The 22,078-nt window shown below is 32.6% G+C and overlaps 1 protein-coding gene across 1 annotated transcript; it reads left to right on the top strand.

Annotated features, from left to right (window-relative positions):
* Positions 1–737: 737 nt before the first annotated feature.
* Positions 738–18,263, top strand: LOC126777041 (uncharacterized). The gene is made up of 10 exons (XM_050499929.1): positions 738–1,286; positions 5,342–5,492; positions 10,748–10,888; positions 11,140–11,886; positions 12,302–12,538; positions 12,918–13,149; positions 13,914–14,146; positions 14,465–14,928; positions 15,877–16,271; positions 17,141–18,263. Exons 1-9 carry the CDS (start codon positions 738–740, stop codon positions 16,099–16,101), a joined length of 2,979 nt encoding a protein of 992 aa, XP_050355886.1. The 3' UTR covers positions 16,102–16,271; positions 17,141–18,263.
* Positions 18,264–22,078: the final 3,815 nt, after the last annotated feature.

The raw sequence follows: 22,078 nt of genomic DNA, 5'->3' as shown, positions 1-22,078 counted from the left end.
CACAATCGCGTCCAATTCACTCTCGTTGCCTGGTAGGCCTCCATTGTCGCGCACGCGCTTTACTGAGAACGTTCCCGCGTAAAGAGGACAAAAAGCGCGGGAACCGCGTCAAAACAATAATGGTCGACATAACGCTTCGAATGTTATCTATTGAGTACTTGCATTTACAACATTGCGAATGTTCTCATTATTTGTTTCGAAGTACTTCATTTGTTTGCCTATGATCGGTGAGATTTTTTAAAAATACAGAGTAATTATAAAATATGATTTATTAACGAATTGTTATGTATGGCTAAATAAGATATTGTTTTAATAATAATACTAATTATAAAACGAAATATTTTCGTAATAACTTTGAAATTAACAGTAAAATATTTAATTTTTTGAGCGACGATTTACGTTTTAATGAGGACTGAATAATGGTTTACGTTTACTTTTCGCATGTGTACTGTTTTAACATTGCACAAATTACTACTTAAGAATTTGCTACATCATTTAAAATCATAACACGATAAAAATAAACAAACAAGCCACATTCGCAAATGGCACTTCATTCATTGCCAGACTTCTTGAACAGGTTTTATCGTGCTAGAGCTTGTGGGAATTTATATACAACCAACCAACAACAGCATTTCCGTTGATAATGATATAAGAAAAGATAACTATGGGTTAAAAACAAGAAATTATTCAAGTGTTCTATAATTATTGGAAATCGGACAATAAACATTTTTTACAACATGGTTAACGGTAATTACGTGTTATATGGGGACAGACCGTCCTCAGATTCAGAGATTGTGAGCGATCACGTTCAAACACGCACGGCTGAAAGAAAAACTAAGAGAAAAGCAAACAAAGCTACATCTGCTAATGAAAGGCATTCACGTAATGTAGCTGAGCTAGACAATGAGACAGATGCCGTTAAATACGAGAAGAAAATAAAGGAACCGAGGCTTTTACGTTACGTCCCAACGACAGATGTTGAAGAAAACTTCGTTACGGAAAAATTCGAAACGTACGATTTGAAGCTCGAAGAACCACCAAAACGGCATGCTTTTACAAAGAAGCCTAAGAATCCAGCCGATGGGTCAGTAAACTACGCGTATTCGCGCTCCAGTAGCAGTTGCAGCTCACCTAATTTACCAACGATATCTGAGCACGGTGAACAATATGGTACTTATCGGGTCAGATCTCCACAACTTCCGAACGCTAACGATATTCAGGGTTATGATACGAAGCTCGACAAATACTTCGCGAAGCCGCGTGAAGTGAAGACATTTGCGGCAAAGGTAGGGTACAACGTAAGTTGCGTAACATATATATATATATGTCAGCATGAATTGTTACATGTTTTCTTAATTTTCTTAAACAATACAGTTTGATTCTACATTGTAATCAATGCGTCCATATTTCATTTTACATGAACAATAACTCCAAATAATATTAGTTGTGGAAATTAAAATCAATATAGAGGTAAAAAATATATATGTTTCTTTGACTCTAACTAGTACATACGGATTAAGCTTATCAAAGTATTAGTTTATGTACTGTTTACATATATAAAACGGGCATGTAAACATTAGTTGAAAAGTTTTAACACATTTTCCGCTGCTTCCGTGAAAATGAATATTGCATCCAATGCATTAGTCATCAGCTTTAGACATATATTATATTACTTATTTTAGTAATATACATAGGTACATTGAATTTAATAAAAAAATTAATAATAAAAAATGCAATACGGGGTATGATGAAATTATTTCAGTGTGTTGTGTTAAGAGAGACGATAACGACCTTCAAGTTCACGAATATAATTATATACTAATATAACTATACACAGGTACTATATATAAGGTCATATAATCATACAATCATATACAAAATAATAGGAACATAAAAAACCATTGACAAAAGATTCGACTCTGGGGACCACTCAACATAGACATTTTTTAGTATTCCTAGGGATTTCATCCTAGGAATACTATTATAGTCAAATGGTAAGTTAAAATCAATGCAAATACACATTTCGAAGTACAGTTTATTTTAATATAAACTGGGGTACATTCAGAATTGTATATTCGTGGAAACAAATTGAATTACCTAAAATAATTGACAGTTTAAGTAAGTATTTACTCGAAGTAATTTAAATCTACTGCTATTAAATATATATGAGTATCCGGTATGTATTGTGTTAAACTAAATTGATTATGTAAATTAGGCTTAGTTACGACGTATAAACTATAATAAAAGGGTTGCAGCTTAGTCGTTTACAAATATAAAGTATCTAGTACGCATAAACTAAATTTTCAATTAATTATTTCTTAGGATAATTTACCTTCACGCGTGCCTAATATGGATTATTAATAACGAAACTTGTTTAAGATATGTATATATATTAGAAGGAAAATATATTGCGTACCACGTACATATCGATGGTCTATCTATAAATATAAAACACATACTACATTATTACGCATACACGGATGTAATTAAAGAGTAAGATGTATTATGTGAAATGTCAAACCGCCATTGGTGCCAGTGGAACTAAAAACATAACGTTCTGAAAGTTTTATCTGTATGCATAACGTGAAACTATTGATGGATTTTAATGAAACCCATAACCGTGACGTAATGACGTCGTCCTGGTGGTAAATTCTACTAATTTATAATAGTTATAACACGTTTCCGATTATAGAATTTTTTCTATAATTTGTTAAACAGCAACGATTACATTTCAATTCGATTGTGGTAAAGTGAAAACTAAGTTAAGACTTAAGTAAGGTTTCCATTATTGTCATAGCCAGATAGAACGATTTGGAACTATTTTCGGTTTGCATCGATTAGTTCAGGCCTATGCAGAGGCTCATGCCCTCTACATATTTCACTGCGTATAAAAAAACCAGGAACACCGAAACAAGAATATGCTGCCAACTTTATAACTAATATCTATTTACCCACTCAATATTCAAACTCAAGACTTATTGATCTGGACAAACGAGGTTAATTCATTATAACATTAACAAAAAACGAATTGAGAATATCTTCTATGTTTGAAGTCGATTGAAAACAATTGTTCCAGAATTGTAAGTTGAAAAAAATTTATCTCATTTTCTAAAAACTCCTTCCTAACAACTCACCCTGAGTTGTCAGTACTCATTTCATTGTTGTCGAATTACATTCAAAACGTTGACTTTTAATTAATAATAGAAAAAGATACATAGGTATTCCATCAAAAATATAATGTAGCAGCAAGCCATCTTATAAGGTTCAAGAAAACCAAAATAAAAATAATCAAAGTAAAATGTTTATCATTATCGAGATATTTTTTTCAACATAGTAAGAATGCTGTTACTAAATGTTAAACCAAACAAAGTTGGCACGGATTAAGCTCTACAAATAAAACCATCAAATGTAGAATATAAAATATTTACGTTATTTACTTGTTTAAATATTGAAAAAATATAATGTCCTCCAGACCGATTTTGGCCACGGCGGCTAATCTCAAGAGAGATTAGCCAACTACGCAGGAGATATTATAGTGCACAAGTGTGTGCGCTAACACAGGTGCACTCTCTCTCTTCCTTCACTCTGATAATCCGATGGGACGGCAATCCGACACGACCGGAAAGAGTTCAGGCGCAGGACCAACGGCTTTACGTACTTTCCGGCACGAGAGTGTACACACTCCAACTTCCAGATTCCGGGCAGCAACTGAGAATTTTCTAACAGAAAAATCTAATAACTTTTTACTGCCCCGACCTGGGAATTGAACCCAGGACCTTCGGGTCTGCGGCCTTACATCAAACCACTAGACGAACGAGGCAGTCAAAAGTAAAAAAAATATACGCACAAAACGAACACAAAGTACAAATCGTTTACAATATTTTACGTTAAGCCGTCTAAAGAAACTGACATAATCTACTAAATAGCTTGCGATGTCATTAGGTGTTAGTCACGCAAACCTAGTCGCTGTAGTTGAATTGATTATTACCACATCATCTACAATACACCAGACTTTTATTGTATATTTATGAGCTCTTTATTTAGTATAAATATACTAAGAAAAATCAAAAACTCATAAAACCAGTGTTACGATGAAACTGGGGAGACTTCGTCAGCTTTCTCTAAGGTCAGGGGCCATCCCGTCGATGTGTCACCTCTACCTTAAATCACACACCATTATAGTCTTAAAATCCGAATAAATTATTCTGGGTTCCATTAACTTAATAGCTTCGTTGTGACATAACTACCTTGTCGACCAAAATATTTATCGAATTAAATTTAAATTTTATTCTACAATAAAGAAGTATTAACAGTTTATATCTCATAAAATATATATAACAGTTCTGCCTATATAATTCATTAATTTTAACGTAATTAAATTTGTTTGTTATCAAAAATTAACGAGCGAACATAACATTCCATTCTGATACCATAACTCTTCATTACGTAACACAATTTGATTAAGACGTTAATAAGATGTTTTAAATAAATACAGTAATTTATATGAATTAGATATTTCACGCTTCTAATGGTAATATCGGTTTGATGTTTTCCGACCTATAATTTAACACCATAAGTTTTTATCAAATGAGAACAAATATTTACATTTTGGATATGACACTTGTTTTCTTTTTTTGGAAAAGTTTATAATAATCATTCTACTTGAGATTAACATGCTTATTAATTTCCTAGCCATAAAGAGTGCAATAATTATTTATTGATCATCTATATATGTATAAGTAAATAACCCGACCGACGTACTATCAACGTACAGTGACAAGTTAAAATTATAAGACATAGAAATATTACATTTGTAGGAGATCTTTGTTTCGTATGTAGAGGTATTTACGAAAGGTAAATTGGAAAGGATTTTGATTTTTGATATTAAGGAGGGGTCAATCCCTCATTCAACATAACACACGTCACACGCAGCATAAGACAAACTAATATAATCAAATATGGTTTAGGAGTTAGGCAAACATGTCGCGGCATGGCAACTTCGGAGTGTAAGTGTAATTCGAGCTTTAATTGTAAAGTTTATACACAAATTTACAATATCTTCTTAGCACACAGACAGAGACTGATATCTCTTTCAGGCCCGATGGTGACAGAAACATTACAACAATAAATAAAAAACAGGGTACTACACTCACTGTTTATTGAAAAACTAAAAAACAGTGTTATTAAAGAAAATTACTTATTTAAAATATAAATGCTTATGATATTAAAAAAGAATTAATCATCCTTTCTTCCTTTGACACAAAATTCTATATGTTCAGTATTTTTATTTATTAACTTAACAAAATTGGTTGTATATGTATATGATAAATGTTTGTTGCAGGGTTCGCATCCAGACAGCTTATATCGCGTGGCGAATGACAGTGGCGCCGTCTCAAACCAACTGGTCCGGGCGTTACGTGTGCTGCGATGGCCGCTCGCGCTGTTTACCGTTTGCATCGCGCTTGCAGTTTTCGTTTATTTCCTCATGCCAGGTATTAATATAAAAAATATATACATTAGGGTTATGTTTATTGTATTTTTATTTTAAGTCATAAATTTTCACATATTTTAACTTAACTTTTTTGGTAGTTATTTTTCATTTGTTAAGTACATAAACATTATAAGTTGATTATATTTAATGATGATCTACATTTTTATTAGTTTTTTACCTATTAAAATTACTATTGCAATAAATACAATAAAAATAATCTTTAATGGTTCACGTCTTATCTTCAACTGTTATACAATTCTATTGTAAATATAGTAACTTCCAATTACTTTCACCAATTTTATAAATATTTCTGTACATTCGTTATCTTTCGTTACAATTTGCCTTTTAATTGTTGTTAAAAATTGCTTTACTATTAAAGAAATACACAACAAATCACACTTAACAAATCTGTTGATGTAACATTTTCGATACCAATCATAAATACTACTGGTTTTATAGTTTTTTTTAATAGTTAGGCAGAATGACTAAATGAGAAATTGAAGTCTGGCAAATGGGCCACCTAATGGTAACTAGTCACCACAACCCACTATAAGAAATATTATCCATGCTACTAAGAACTAAGGCGTTATATCCCTTTTGCCTTGTTACACTGTCTCATTCGTTCTCCAAACCAAAATGCAACAATACTCAGTATTGCAGTTTCTCAATATTATATGTTATGAGTGGTTTGTATCCACCCAAATGGTCTTATACAAGCCCTACCACCAAGTAAATGATGCCGTGCTGTCATACAAATGATTAAATATTAGGACCTATACATTTGGTAACAACTTGAAGTTAACATAGCCGTTTCTTAACTTTCACTCTGTTAGGTGTTTGACAAAATAAAACAACAAATAAATACGAGAAAAACATGCACCATATTTTTATGTATTTCTTATCGCTTCTCGTAGTATTATCGTATTTAAATATTAAAATAAAAGATATACTTAACAGCTGCTATAAAATGTTACCGAAATTTAGTTGAACGCCTTTTTGCGTCGGTCTGTCAACGTGTGTACCTCAGAGTTCAGGCCTTCTGTAACCTTTGCCAGCTTTTCCATTAAATTCAAGTTAATTATCAATTTTATGTGCTATAACTATTGGTATTTATTACACTGTAAAAAGTAATGATACGTGTGAAAGTGTTTCAATAAAATTTTATTTCTTCATACACGTAATACAAAAGACTCCTTTATTTAGTAAATCTTCTACTCTTATGTAATTACAATGTTTAGAGAGTAGGTAACGCTTATCTTCTAAATTCAACATGTTCCATGAAATATCACTATCAAATAAAGAATTTAATCTGCCAACTTGCAAATACGAACCAACCCCATTAAAATTAAGAATATAAAAATATGCTTTTGTGACATTTTCAGCACATACACATTAACGTTGAAAGTAATATGATAGCCAAAAGCGACCGAGATAATTATTGTCCGTATTATCTTTATCTTCTCTCTTCAACTATACGCGATGTTTTTGTGAGCTTTTAAAACCAATTAGCCAAAAAATTGCCTGCGACATCGTTTATCGGCTAATATAACTGGTAAAATACGATAATTACAGGACAACAGCGCGGGAGGGTCGTAAATAACTTTCTAACCAATTATAGTCTTTCTCATATATATACTTTGTTACCTATGGACAATTTACCAAGCCTTTGATCTGTTCATAAATATTCAGACACTTTCTCGTCCAGCACGCGAAGGATTAACAATTTTGAAAGCAACCGCAGAATTATAATCAAAATATTCGCTTATGGTTCATACGAGATTGCGTACCTGAAATCCACATGTCTCCTTAATATGCTTTGAATTGACTCTTTTTGCAATGGATTGTCGAAAATGAAAGTTGACCTCACGACAGCTATTGTGCATCTTTGCAAAACGTGCCTACATAATGCATGAATTTTACACAATAAGCCCTCTGACTTACTTTCTTTTATACATTTTTTAACAATATTGTAACAACATGTTTAAAATTACAGTCTGTGTAATAAAAAAATTTCAAATATTCGACTTTAACTACGCTAAAAATTAATACAAACATTGATAAAAGATTAGACCCGTACATACTAATAAGTATTTAGATATGAGACAGAGAAAATAATTATCAAATTAAACTATTTCAAGTTATTTTATTTATTATAATTATACCAAGACATATCCAGACTTTGTATTAAACGTTCCGAGTGCTCCGGCTAGTCAGTTTTTCTAAGGCTAAACATTAGAAAAACCAACGATAGTCTCATTGGTTGGACAAGCTGAAGGCATATTAGGTTTTATGGTTAGTGGAGTAATGACTGTGTGTATTTGTGAAATGAGTGGCAATATTTATTGGTAACAGTGATAACATACCACCATTTGATCGATTTACACGTCATCGTTATATTGAAAATGTTCCTTCCTAAAACAAATTAAGATACCGTTAATTTAGTAAATTCAACACTTTTCATTAAAAATAATACTAATAAATAATACTTTTTATAAAAGTTAAAACGAAATTTAAAAAAAACGCTATACAAAATCAACCATATTAGTTGGCTTAATATCATTTCTTAATGTTTTAAGCAGATCGAGATTAAAAGGCCTTAATAGTGTACCCGAGTTAAAAAAATATATCTTTCACGTTCCTTTTTTAAATTAACAAGTTTCATTAAAATTAAATACCTATGCAAACACAACATGATCGTTATTAACATGTTCCCGAGAAAAGGGTATTTATTTGACCAATTATATAATGCATAATAATGTTAGTTAGTCATTGACACTCAGCCTTAGGGTGTTTGCAGTTACAGTTACCTACATAGGTTTTAGTAATTAACTTATTTTCGTCTGACGTCAAAATTACTGACAACGTAATTAGCCTAGGGTACTATATTATAGTTTTTAAATTTACCTATATATAATACTATATACCAGTAATATGGTAATTTTACATACAAGATATAAAAAATAAATATAACTATTGCGAAGATTATTCAATGTAAACCTTTTTGTATACAGTAACAGTAACAGCCTGTTAATGTCCCACTGCTGGGCTAAGGCCTCCTCTCCCTTTTGAGGAGAAGGTTGTGGAGCTTATTCCACCACGCTGCTCCAATGCGGGTTGGTAGAATACACATGTGACAGAATTTCAATGAAATTAGACACATGCAGGTTTCCTCACGATGTTTTCCTTCACCGTTAAGCACGAGATGAATTATAATCACAAAAACAACAAACCTATACATACAAAATAAAATTAAAGATTCTTTCTGCGTTTTCAAAATAGCTGTCTCTTTTCACGTAAATACGGCTCTTAGCGAGTTACCAAAACCAAAGCAACTGTTTGTCTAAAACACATGCGTTACAAATGCAAAGCCAAACAACCATATTTTTTTTTATTTTAGACTACCACTCCTAGCTGATAATTTAAATATCTGGAAAGATTTTCGTCACAAACTGAATACAATGTTAGCGAAGAACGGTTTGCAAGTCTGTAATAATATCTTAAGTTTCAAATGGCCTCTGGATAAGTCCAACTTTTTTAGTTATTTTTTATGTTTTGGCAAAGAACTTTTGCCAAAACAAAAAAAATAACTAATTTTTGTATAAACAAATTAATTTTCAAAAATGTTCCGTCGAAATTATATTAGAATAAGAACAATTTGTATACAATTAAAATAACAAGCACGTATTTTAATATGCACTCGTACCATACGGGTAATTGGTTCACACCTGAATTGTCCGGCTATAATCGCCATAGCTCTTATGTATAATATTCGCTTAGTTGTACCCTAATTGTGTAGTAGGTCAAGCAAAATAATATTGCTATTATAACGTTTATATATTAAATATTAATTATATTTGATATTAACTTTCGAACGACCTTTACATACAAATATAAATATTAAATACACATACAAATTTACATATAAATATTGTTGAAAACCAAGATTGAAAATGATAATCGTGAGTGTTGCACATGCGTTTAAAAATCGAATACGTTTCGTTCTAAAACAGTTGTGTAACTGATAAGGATTAATGATGACTAGGTCGATCTCATCTTGCGTAGCTGCGGGGGCGTGCTAGTGACTTCTTTAACCCCGCTTTCACTGTCTCACGTCCTCATGCTTCCTGTGTAGTTACGTCAATTCGAATACGATTAACTGTTTGCACTTGAAAAGGTGACCGCCACAGATGTATATTATACATATCTATGGTGACGCCTAATAAATACTATCTATCAATCGAGAAATTGGTATATTGCTAATAACGAAAGGCCCATCAAGATTTTTTAAAGATATTTATTTAATTATAAAGAATCTACTTATTGACATTTTTTCTACGTTACTATATACTGAAATGTATATAAATGGCCGTGTACGTAACACGGTCGTTTCATGTGTTTTGAACGACTCCTGCTAATAATATCAAAGCAATTATTTCATAACTACAGAAAAAAATAACATTCAGGCGCAATCTAATAAAAATAATTTCAAACGTAATCTTTTTCTTTATTGCTGCTCACGAAATGAAAATGAAAAAATTAAGCAATTCATTAACTGAATAGTTTTTGAACTTACGACCTTTACATTTTTGGACTTCAATTATCAATACTAATTATACAATACAGCACTCAAGTCATATTAAACATTACAAGGCAGATTTTAATTGAACACGCACTAATTTTACTTCCAAAGGAAATTAACTTCCGATGTTATGAATTATTTGGTTGGTGGCTGGCCCAACTCAAGCCGAGATGGCCTAGTGGTAAGAACGCGTGAATCTTAACCGATGATCGTGGGTTCAAACCCGGGCAAGCACCACTGAATTTTCATGTGCTTAATTTGTGTTTATAATTCATCTCGTGCTTTAACGGTGAAGGAAAACATCGTGAGGAAACCTGCATGTGTCTAATTTCATTGAAATTCTGCCACATGTGTATTCTACCAACCCGCATTGGAGCAGCGTGGTGGAATAAGCTCCAAACCTTCTCCTCAAAAAGGGAGAGGAGGCCTTAGCCCAGCAGTGGGACATTAAGAGGCTGTTACTGTGGCCCAACTCTACGTAGCTATTACTTATTCTATTTAGTAATACTTATTTGTGCTAACTCATTCGAATAACGTAGGGTCGCTTAGCCATGTCAAAGTTGCAGGTATTGGTGTATTATATTCTGAATACGTATCCAGAAAATTCGAAGTTATATTAAAATAAAACAAGTTGGGTGAATGTATGTATGTTTGAATGGAGAATTTTATGATTTCAGTTAATATGGACGCTGAATCGGATACAGTCAATGCCACATATTGGGAAGAAAGTATTTCAGAGGCGCAATCACACAATAACCAAAACAAACTGGCTATCAAACCAACTTTGCAAACAGGAACGGAAAAGTCGCGACCACCAGGTTTGATATATTTGGCATTTTTTTTAACTTTTGAGCAGTTTATTTAAAAAATATTGATATGATCTACGTACTCCTTTAAAGCACTTCGCACATATTATATAATTTAACACACGTCGTGTCGGACAATAAATCACTGTATTAGTTTTTTATGTTTTTGTTATTTCATTATGTTTTATTTAATATTTGTTCCATTTTTGCTTCTCTGCTATTTATTAGTTCTTCTAAAAGATCACTATTCTTTAAAAATTCAGGTTCAAATCCTCCGGAAATCGACTTTTACGATTCTGACCACAACAATTATGACTTATCTTCTATAGTTGATATAGTAACGGAAACACTACCGAAAAGAAAACTACCCCTACCACCTGTGTTTCCTACCCACATCGCTCCGGAAGTTCAGTATGGAAATGAAGAAGCAGATTCAGAAAGCTCTCGTTCTCCCAAGTTGCTCAAAGTTACTACAACTGTACCTAGCGATTCTACATTAAAACCACACATAACTCAGAAACCAGAAAAACCTCTAGCTGTTTATTTCAAAGATGGCAACGCAATTACTACAACGAGTACAGAAGGTGTACTAATAACAGAGAGCATCACACATGCAGAATCATCCAACGATATAGCTAATTATCTTAAACAACAAGCAAACAAAAATACAATGAAATATTCCAAACCAGAAATTCATATTCACCAAGTATCTCCATCTTCTCTGCCTTTACCACAATTTGATACGACAAAAATGAAGCAACTCATCCAACCTAAGCCTGACGTTCCTCCTGAAGTGCAAGAATATTACAGTCGGCCTGCCGTTAACAGTGACGTCAAATTTACCTCAGGTCATTCAAAACTTTTCGGTATTTCAATAGAAGACGCAGAAAATATGAAGTCCACTACTCAAAATTCACTTTATAATACAAGGGTGTCCCCAACTCTTCCAACATGGCGGGACAGAGATGACTCCACCACAAAAAAATATCCTATAAATGGTAATTACGATGGTAAGTTGAAACCTTTTACTACATTCAGACCAAGGGGCTTGCGGTTAAAGGTAAGCCAATGCTTATTTCCACAGTATTTTCACAGCTATAAAATGTGTTTGCACTTTTCTTTATTCTTTGTACATGTTTAATTGTAATGTTTTAATTTAAGACTATATAGAAATATTAAAACTATCAAAAAACATTTTACTAAAAAAAATATTCATAGAGAAAAAAAACAATTTTTTAATATACTAACAGTCAGTTAGACAGTCAGTCAGACAGTCATACTGAGTGCTTGCTTACATAATATAACGCTTATATAAATAATATATGATGCTAAACTATTATTCGATTATTAATTTTTTCAAGAAGAAATAACTTCGTTATCCAAAAATATCTGTAACTTAAATAATATTTCCTTTATATATTACAGTGCCTCAATGTCGTTCCACTCGCCTACCTCTATGCCGTGGAGTCCTGCCGTATGACTTGGCGGGAGCCCCCGCCACCGTTGGCACGGTGGACGTAACAACCTTGCTACCACAGATACAATATCTTGTCAGCACGAACTGCAGCCAAAGAGTCAGACACTTTGCTTGTTCACTTCTCGAGCCAGAATGCAGTCCACCACCATACGCCCCGAAACTGCCATGCTATAACTTTTGCAAAGGTGTGTGCTTTATTACTCACTAATTTTAATTGTTTGATTTAATGGAAATTGGTTCTACTTTCTTTATTTAAATAATACAAATAAGATTGTGATTTCAAAATAACTGCCTCTTTTAAAGTTAATATGGCTATTTGCTTGATTTACCAAAACTAAAACAACATTTTTTATTTTATTCTTAGTTACGCTACCTAATAATTTAAATATTTTGTATCATGTATAATTCAAATAGGCATTATGTACGTTAAAAATGACAGAATGAATTTTCGTCACAAATTGAATTTGACGCTGCGGGATTTACTAGTTTTAATTACTTTTTAAAAAAAACGTGTCTTATAGTACATTAAAGACTAAAAAAAAATATCATGATTATTTTTTTAAGCAATCGTCGACAGCTGTGATGGAATGTTGCCAGCGGATCTACAACCTATGTTTGCTTGCAATCAGTACTCTAGTAACAACTGTGCAACTGCTCGCGCTCCTTGCTTCTCTCGTGAGCTTGCATGTGGAGACGGTTCCTGTGTGCCAAGAGACTGGATCTGTGATGGAACTAGAGACTGTCCTGGTGGCGAAGACGAGATGCCTTGTTCGGCTTGCGAAAATAACGAATATCGGTAATAATTAAACAACTGCACTCCTTTTAAATTCTCACAAGATTATTTATTTATATCGATCAATCGATCGTATCACACGCATAAATGTTTTTAATGCCATACCAGTTTGCTATTAATTTAAAGCATTTTACTATATTACCTCAATTAAGTAGGTACCTCTTCAAATCATTTAAAATTATTAAAAATGATTATTTGTTAAGCATAACTGTGGTACGGTATGTACATTAAAATCAACATCGCCCACTGTAACTCAATCAACACGGCACTGTAAGAAAAAATAACCTTTACATAGTCAATGCATAGTACCTTGAGTTCTAAGATGTTCTTTCTCGTGTATCTGTAGTTACCCAGTGTAACTCACTCACCTCTCAAACTAGAATAATACCAAGTTATTATTACCCACTCATCAGATATTCTACCGCAAAACAGCAATACTTGATATTGTTGTGTTCCGGTTTGAAGGGTGAGTGAGCCAGTGTAATTACAGGCACAAGGGACATAAAATCTTAGTTCCCAAGGTTGGTGGCGCATTGGCTATAAGCGATGGTTGACATTTCTTACAATGCCAATGTCTAAGGGCGTTTGGTGACCACTTACCATCAGGTGGCCCATATGCTCGTCCACCTTCCTATTCTATAAAAAAAAAAAATTAGCGGTTAAATATGTAAGGAGCTGGTTGTACCTAGATGGGCTTACACAAAGCCCTACCACCAAAAAAATCTTAATTTTTAAACTTAAAAGTAAAATAATATTGCTATTTCCAGCTGCAGTTCCGGGCTGTGCATCACTAAACGATGGCTCTGTGATGGGTACGCGGACTGTCCTAGTGGGGAGGATGAGCAAGGGGACTTGTGTCGAGGAAGACTTCGAGCTGAAGGAGGCTACGAAGAGGACGTGGGGGAGCCTGGAGAAGAATTAGCTGGTTCAGCTCCAGCACCGTCGGTTCGCAAACCAAATAGGCTGCATGTTCCAGGGAATAGGAACTATGCTAGTCCTGGTAATGGTATACCTATGATAAATTGACTAAGTAATTATTTATTAAAAAAAATAGAAAATAAAATATATATATGTATATATATTCCAATTACAATATTAATTAAAGTTTTCAAAAGATATTATCTCCCCGCTTTGCTAAGCGTAAAAACTGTTAACATCTTATGTTCAAAACAGATAATTGAAATGTTTCACTAATTTTATTAAAATCCGTCCAGTCATTTTAAATTTTAAACAGAGCGAGATTAAATTTTAAACACCCAACACACCTTGTCACATTTATAATATTGTTAATTTTTAATATTAGCACCTTAATTGTTAGCAGGAGATATTGACAGCAGTCAGGAATTACTCATGACTAGCGACAGCAACAATGGTTTAAGGCGTAACTTCACACGGCGCCCTTCGCTGTCACGTTTAACCCCATATAAACGTCCTAAGCCACTTGAAGTAAAACATGATTCAGAAGAAAATAACGAAAACACAAGTGTTAACCCAATGAAAAAAATTACTACAATTTCACATCAAAACAGAACGGGCCAGCCTAATTCTAAAAATGTAAAAAAAGGTAATTTAGACGAATCGCCGGAAAACGTTAACTTGGAAGATCTGGGTTTATTTGGTGATGTTGTTAAAGAGAAAAATGAAGAACAGACCGAAAAAAAGGCACCGAAAAAACAACAATTCAGACCAATGAATCGAGCGACTGAATTATCGGGATCAACTAAGTTGGACAAAACTGTAAATAAACTTGAAAAAGTTATCGATGGAGCTGCTATGTTGAGGGTAAGATTTATATAAAGATAGTAAAAAAAAGCTCTGAAAGGATATGATTACTCAATTTGGCACTCGTAAAGTGTTTTTTAATACGCTCATACTTTCAAGTTGATCTTAATTATTATATACTTTATTGTACTTGTAATTTAATTATTTCTTATTGGAAGTGAAAATGGAAGATGTAGATCAAAAGTAAAACTTACTTTTTAAGCTATTATACTAGGATGATGCGTCTAAGATGTTGCGTCGTGTCTTGCGTCTCTTACTAATAATTATTTAAGCTGAAAGTTCAATGTAGTATTACTATTGTATTTGACGAGCCGGTTGGCGTGGTTGGTAGAACACTTGCCTTTCACGCCGAAGGTTGTGGGTTCGATTGCCACCCAGGACAGACATTTGTGTGCATGAACATGTCTGTTTGTCCTGAGTCTGGGTGTAATTATCTATATAAGTATGTATTTACAAAAGAAAAAGTAGTATATGTAGTATATCAGTTGTCTGGTTTCCATAGCACAAGCTTTATACAAGCTTAATTTGGGATCAGATGGCCGTGAAAAATGTCCCAGGATATTACTTACTTAAATATTACTATGATAATTTTTTGGTATAATGTATATAAATATTTACAAATCAATAAAATTGAAGTCTGTCTATGCTTTCAAATTACCTCGTTTTGAGTTGCAAGTTGATATGCCTATTTGCAAGATACCAAAACAAAAACATTATTTTTATTTTATTTTAGACTACCTCTATTGCCTAATAATTTAAATACATATAATTCAAGTAGATATTATGTACGTTGGCAAATTTTGAATGATTTTTGTGACAAGCTGAATTCCACTCTGGCGCTGGTAACGCTAGCTTATAAATATAATACAGCCCCAGACATTTACACTTCCTAGTAGCATTTATATAAATGTAAACTTAAACAGGATTTAAAAATTAAATGCATTTCAGAAAGCGGCTCGTGAGAACCGCGAAGAAACCATAGACTCTCCAGAAAGTAACAATACCATGGACATCGCAATCGACATGCCTGGTGGCTATAACAGCGCTCATGCTTCGCCCTGTCCCAGCGGCGAGCTCCGCTGTGTGGACGGTCGGTGTATCACTTTCGCTCAGCTATGTGACGGTACCATCGACTGTTCTGACCACGCTGATGAAGACAACTGCTACACGTGATTATATTAAAGTTAATTTTATATAAAGATTTGTATATAAAGATTTTAAGACATGACAAGGACCAAACATGCTATAAGGGGCCAACCCTAAACTTTTAAAATATTTCTGGCTGGCAGTAGTGAAGTCGTCAGGAAAATGCAAGGCGTTACGAAAATTACTATGTATGTCAAGTAGGTATATAATTCACTTTATTTGAATGTTTGCAATTCAAAACGTTGAAAACTAACTACAAAAATAATATTTTCTTTATTAGTTCTATATTTCCGGAATAAATATTTTACACAAATTCAAGTAAATAATCAGCAACTTCACCAGAACCAAGCTTGATTATTAAAGTACTTTAGGAATACACCTTAAAAAACTAACTACGGTTTTCTTTAATATGTGTGTTGTTAATATTTTCTCAATAAGCTACCTACAAAACTTAAACACGACACTAGATAAGCAAAACAGGAAGAATATCAAATATTAATCCAGTGCAAAATAATGCAAAGTTAATTAAAAAGTTTTATTCAATACCGTTCGAATAAATTCATCGTACTCATAAGTAACTTAAATAACGTTATTAGCAGTTTCCTTAGTCGAAATCTTTTAGGATTAAAATCAAGAATACAAATTAAAACAGATTTGTCGGTAATTTTGTTTTATTGCTTTTTTAGATTTTGTCTATGGGACAAATTTTTCGAATTTAATCATTTAATAAATAATTAAAATAAGTATATTTACATATAAAGTAGCTTCTTTATATAATTATTGATTCACTTATAAAATACACACTAATTTTATTTGATTGGGTTATATTTCTTATTTTATAATTTTGTACTCTACACGTATTTAAAAAAGTATTATTGTTTAATTGCAATAAATTAAATATTTTTCAAGATACAATAATAACAATTAATTTCGTCCCCATTCATTTTAAATTTTTAAAAATAAAATTTACTTATAAGTTATATAGATAAGTTTCATTCAATTAACATAAATCTGGCAACAAAATTACACTTACGAATGTTTTAAATTTTTCATTTCATTGTTTCAGTGTTTAGCATGTAATTTATTTTAAGTCTGCATGGTGCTTAAGAATACGAGTATGTGCTATTACTTTTCAATTTTATTGAACTAGTTTTAGATGATATATCGAAAACAAATTATGACTTTCAAATCATGTCATAATTTTTATAGTAATATTAGAAATATTGTTATATTATAATTATAAGCTGTGATAAAGCAATGCATATTATTGGTAGAATAAGTCTACAATAAATTAAGAGTCGAATCTGTTTATGATATAAATTAACCTTTACGATTAGATGAATTACTTTAAAATATTGTCGTTTAAACATCTTTCTTTCAAATTATACATTATTAATATATTATAAGAATTTAAAAAAGGTTTCATTAAAACGTTTTTTAACTTTTTTCTAAATTAAGTATTATTAAATCTTAGGAGTCTGTTCGATTGACAAAGTTATTAATTATATTTGCAATTCCCTGTCGAATAGTTTAAGATTATTGATTAGATATTCTTTGTAAATATTATTAGCACTACTTATTTATTGCTTGTAGATTGGTGACTTAATTTTTTTTTTACATATGTAAAAGGCATTGTACTTATAATAACCTTCCAAACTTCGTTCTGTCTCAAGACCTGGTAAATCACCTATATTATCCTGGAGAATTATTTACATGGGACAACAGTGACAACCCAGTGATATTCTTATAGTTATTCTATACAGATTAGAAAAATGGTACTCTATTAATCTGTCACACCATATGATGTCATAGTTTGCTTATTGCTAACCCATTACTTCTTTTGAGTTTTTATATAAATAACTTTAAAATAACTTCGGAAAATAAATTTACATGATCTTGTTTCATCATAAATATAATCAGAGTAATTATGTTATAAATTTAAGCAGAAATCCAAAGTAACGTCATAATACCATAATTATAATGCCGTAGTTATAATGCCGTAGGTATAATGCCGTAGGTATAGACCGTAATTATAAGTTATTATTAAATAATTACATCGAAGAAAGAAATTACATTTTGCTTAACAATAGCTGTTAAAATTATTTTATAGTGTAAATAGCGATAGGAAGTGTTTATTTGTAATATTGCACTAAGTTTTTTTTTTGTAATTTTTATACTAAAATAAATATACTGCCATGTTTTATTTTGTTTTATTTAATATTCCCATTTATTTTAACAAAGGTTATTCCATTATATTAAAATAATTTTGTGTAATGCACAATAAATAGTTCTTTGAAATCAGCTTAATGAAGGTCCCAACTGCTTTTTGGTCCGTCAAAAGTATAAGAATTTATAAAGAAAGCCAAATAATTTATCTTTATGACGAATGGCTGGTCTTTGAATTACCGCAATGCAACGTATAGGCAAGTCGATTAAATCTTTCGTACCACAGCGAGTTCTTTATGTTGTTAAATAAACATTGATATAGCTGGAATATACAGAAAACATGTAATCAAATTATAGATTTAATTATATGTTTTATTATTTAATGTTATACCAATCAGACAAAACATGTTCTTGTAAGCAAATCATATTAACAAAGTAACTTTTGCGTAATAAGATGTCAATCTGCAGCCATAATTTTTAATTTTTTTATATTTGTCGAGAAGGCAAATGACTCTTCTTCGCCTGATAGTAAGTGGTAGTAGAATTCAATCGCGGCGACAACCAGTACGGTCGAAAATAATGTTCTGCACTAGCCGCCCCCGCCTTGCCGGCCCGCAGGATGTCTCTTCAAGCCTCGTTTGAAGGAACCCAGGTTGTAAGAGGAGGGGAACACGTGAGCTGGTAAAGAATTGCATTTTTAGGAAGTGAGTCAAAGAAAGGAGTTGCCAGATTTCTTTGTGCGCGACGGAATTGATGTCTCAGTTAGGCGGTGACATAGAGAGCTAGCACGCGTAGACTAGAGAAAGCATGAATTAGAGAGAATAATTCCTCAGATCACTCGCCATGATACAGTCGATAATTTTTTTTTATATAATAGCCCTATATAACTTGTATCGAGTGCAGGGTATTCAGCCAATGATAATGTCTATTGTGATTCAGCAGTTATGTTTCCCAGCGAAGGCATAAAACTAGATATTGACGCCTGTCCATTCCAGCAAAGATGAGATTTTTATGTACGAAGTTTTTATTCCTCTTACATCAACTTGTACTCTTTGTTACAATATGTATCGTTATGATGATTACACAACACCTGTACGACCCACGCTATATATATTTCCGTGTTTAATCTCAAAGGTGATTAACCAACTAAACTGAACGAAGAGAGCTCATGTCCGGGAATTGCTTTAAATGTTTACCTAGGCACGAGAGTGTTAACACTACCAAACTCCAAGTTCTTGGCAGAAAAACCCAATAACTTTTTACTGGCCCGATCTAGGGTTGAAATGTTTGAATCCAAGAAATCGATCTGCAACCGAATAAGCTAGCCACTAGAACAACGAAGTGATCAATTATAGGTATCTTTACTAATCTATAGTAATATTATAAATCCAAAAGTGACTGTCTGTCTGTTACGCTTTCACGGCTAAACCACTGAAATGATTTTGATGAAATGTGGTATTAAGCAACCTTGAACTCTAAGAAAGGACATAGGCTAATTTTTATACTTAGCACTTCCCTACTCCTCTAACACGCGCGCGAAGTCGGGGGTGGAAACTAGTGATATTAAGTAGTGTGAAAATAAAGTGTGACCTTTTTTTTCTTTGATTTTAGTACCTATTTTAGTAGGTACTAAAATCAAAGAAACTCGATATAGTAAGTATTTAGCAAAACATATCTGTTACACACTTATATGTGTATGTCCATTTATTGCAAATAGGTACCAACTTATATAAAACCGCTTGCAAAGCAAAGCTCTAATGGCTATTTCAAAATATATTTCGAAACGGAATCTATCTTATTCATCTTATGATTCATGCTTTTGGTTAAACTAAATATAATTAAGGTGTAATAAATAAGCACTTCCTCAGTATTCTTAAGCATTAAAGCATGTCGTTTACGCTTTGTGATCTGCATTAGAAACGGTGATTCATGTTTCGTATTTATTAGATTTGTCGATTTCGTTCTAAAGTATCAACCAGATATGCGATAGTCCTCTTTTAGATTCAATTATACGGCTTGTTTTTCCGCAAAGATTTAAACACCTACGATCTTACGCGGCAAGACTGAAATGTTTTTATAGATATAGTTTTTTCCATTCACAGAACCAAGCGATTACCTCATCGGTATCGCCGCTTTGCGAAAACTAAACTCGCTTCGATTACATGTTGATCTCCATGTTTTTGTTGTTTTTGACAAATTGTACGTGGTTTTGAGGTCGTACCGTTTCCTCTTAGATACAGGTATTTGTAGAATGATTCATAATATTTACAGTTATTAAAATATCAGTTATCGTTTTCGTATCAACATCGTAGGCCCCTAGGTATTTTGAAATTTCAGGCACCATAATTCCGAAGCGTTTGTAGTAAACTTATATTATTTTTGAGTGAGTCGGCTCCCTAGGCCAGTAAGCTTAGGCATAAATCCCCGGCTATCAATACAGACGCTAATTTATTTTATGTCATTGTCGTTATATTCCTACGTCTGTGCATTGCTAACTTTTAAATCTTAAAAATATAATGATTAAGAGAGAGATTCTCATAAGATAGTTAAACGTAAAAGAGGTGATAAAATTAAAAAAAAATACAATTCTTCGTTCAAATGTATTTTGTTTTATAGAACCAATAACTTTTAAATCGGAACCCGGGTGTCATCGACCGTTGGTTGGTAGAAAGCGGTGAGTCAGAGGCCGTCTTGGCTCCAGGCTACCTTGACGGCATCGCCGGTTGCACCTCGCCGCCTGTAGCTACTAGTGTTAGCCTTATATAGACATGGGATTACCCGTAAGCAATATTTTAATATTCACTTACAGACGTGAATCGGATGAAACGAACGGATAAACGTACCTATTATTTTTTTTCTATTTAAGCATTTTTATTTGTTATGATTTAAAATAAACTTTGAGGATTCCACTGACAGTTTTTGTGAAACATTAAATTTTCGCAAATATATAATATATACTACAATAATTATATTTTTAATAGAAAGATATACATCTTTACACCTTGTAAACAGTGCCTAATACTGATGATATGCAAAATCCAAAACTCTGATAAACATTAATAAACTTATTTTACGTATATCAAATCCATAAGTATAAATGTCAATTGGACAAGATATGTCTTACTTGACAAGACTTGTCTTTTTTACCGAATCATTTTTAAATATCTACGTAGCCAAGATTTTATTCTGGGTTTCTGAAGAGCCTGGAAATCCCAAAAGTGAAATTGGTCATGTATTTTTTTTATTCGGGCGAAAACTAAATAAAAATATGATGGATAATTGGGATTTAACAATTATAGATTAGATAGGAAACTTTGTACCTTTTGCAATTGAGTGCAAGTTGTAATAAATAAAGAGAATCCCTTCATTCCCTATTTGTGTCGTCAACTCGTCTACGGGTATCTTCTCTGTCTGGCCATAGCCATGTAAGGCTGTACAGCTTCTCTGCAGACAGGTTACAAGGGTATAATCGAACGAAAGTAAATAAACATTGCATTCTCGAGGTAAACAAACCTCAGGACTGGTTTCTTGTATCGTTCGACCGACTAGACGTATTTATAGCTAATACTTTCTAAATACGAGTATCTGCTGACATGTCCAAAATGCATGTAGCACGAAGTTTAGCGTTTAGGTACTTCAAAGAGGTAATAAATTAATTACAGTAAATCGTTTATTCCAATTCCACGCGTAAAACATCTAAGATTAGGTACATTCATATAAAATGCCTGAAATCTGCTTCCGTTCACTTGCTTTGATAAGAGAGGTTTGATATAAAAAGTTCCTTTTCCCCTAAAATTGTTGTTTTAACATAAATAAATTAAAAAAATATAAGTATTTA

The sequence above is a fragment of the Nymphalis io genome, chromosome 1, assembly GCF_905147045.1.
Source record: "Nymphalis io chromosome 1, ilAglIoxx1.1, whole genome shotgun sequence".
NCBI lineage: Eukaryota > Metazoa > Arthropoda > Insecta > Lepidoptera > Nymphalidae > Nymphalis > Nymphalis io.
The sequence above is the reverse complement of the archived record's forward strand: the minus strand, read 5'-3'. Positions and strand labels throughout refer to the sequence as shown.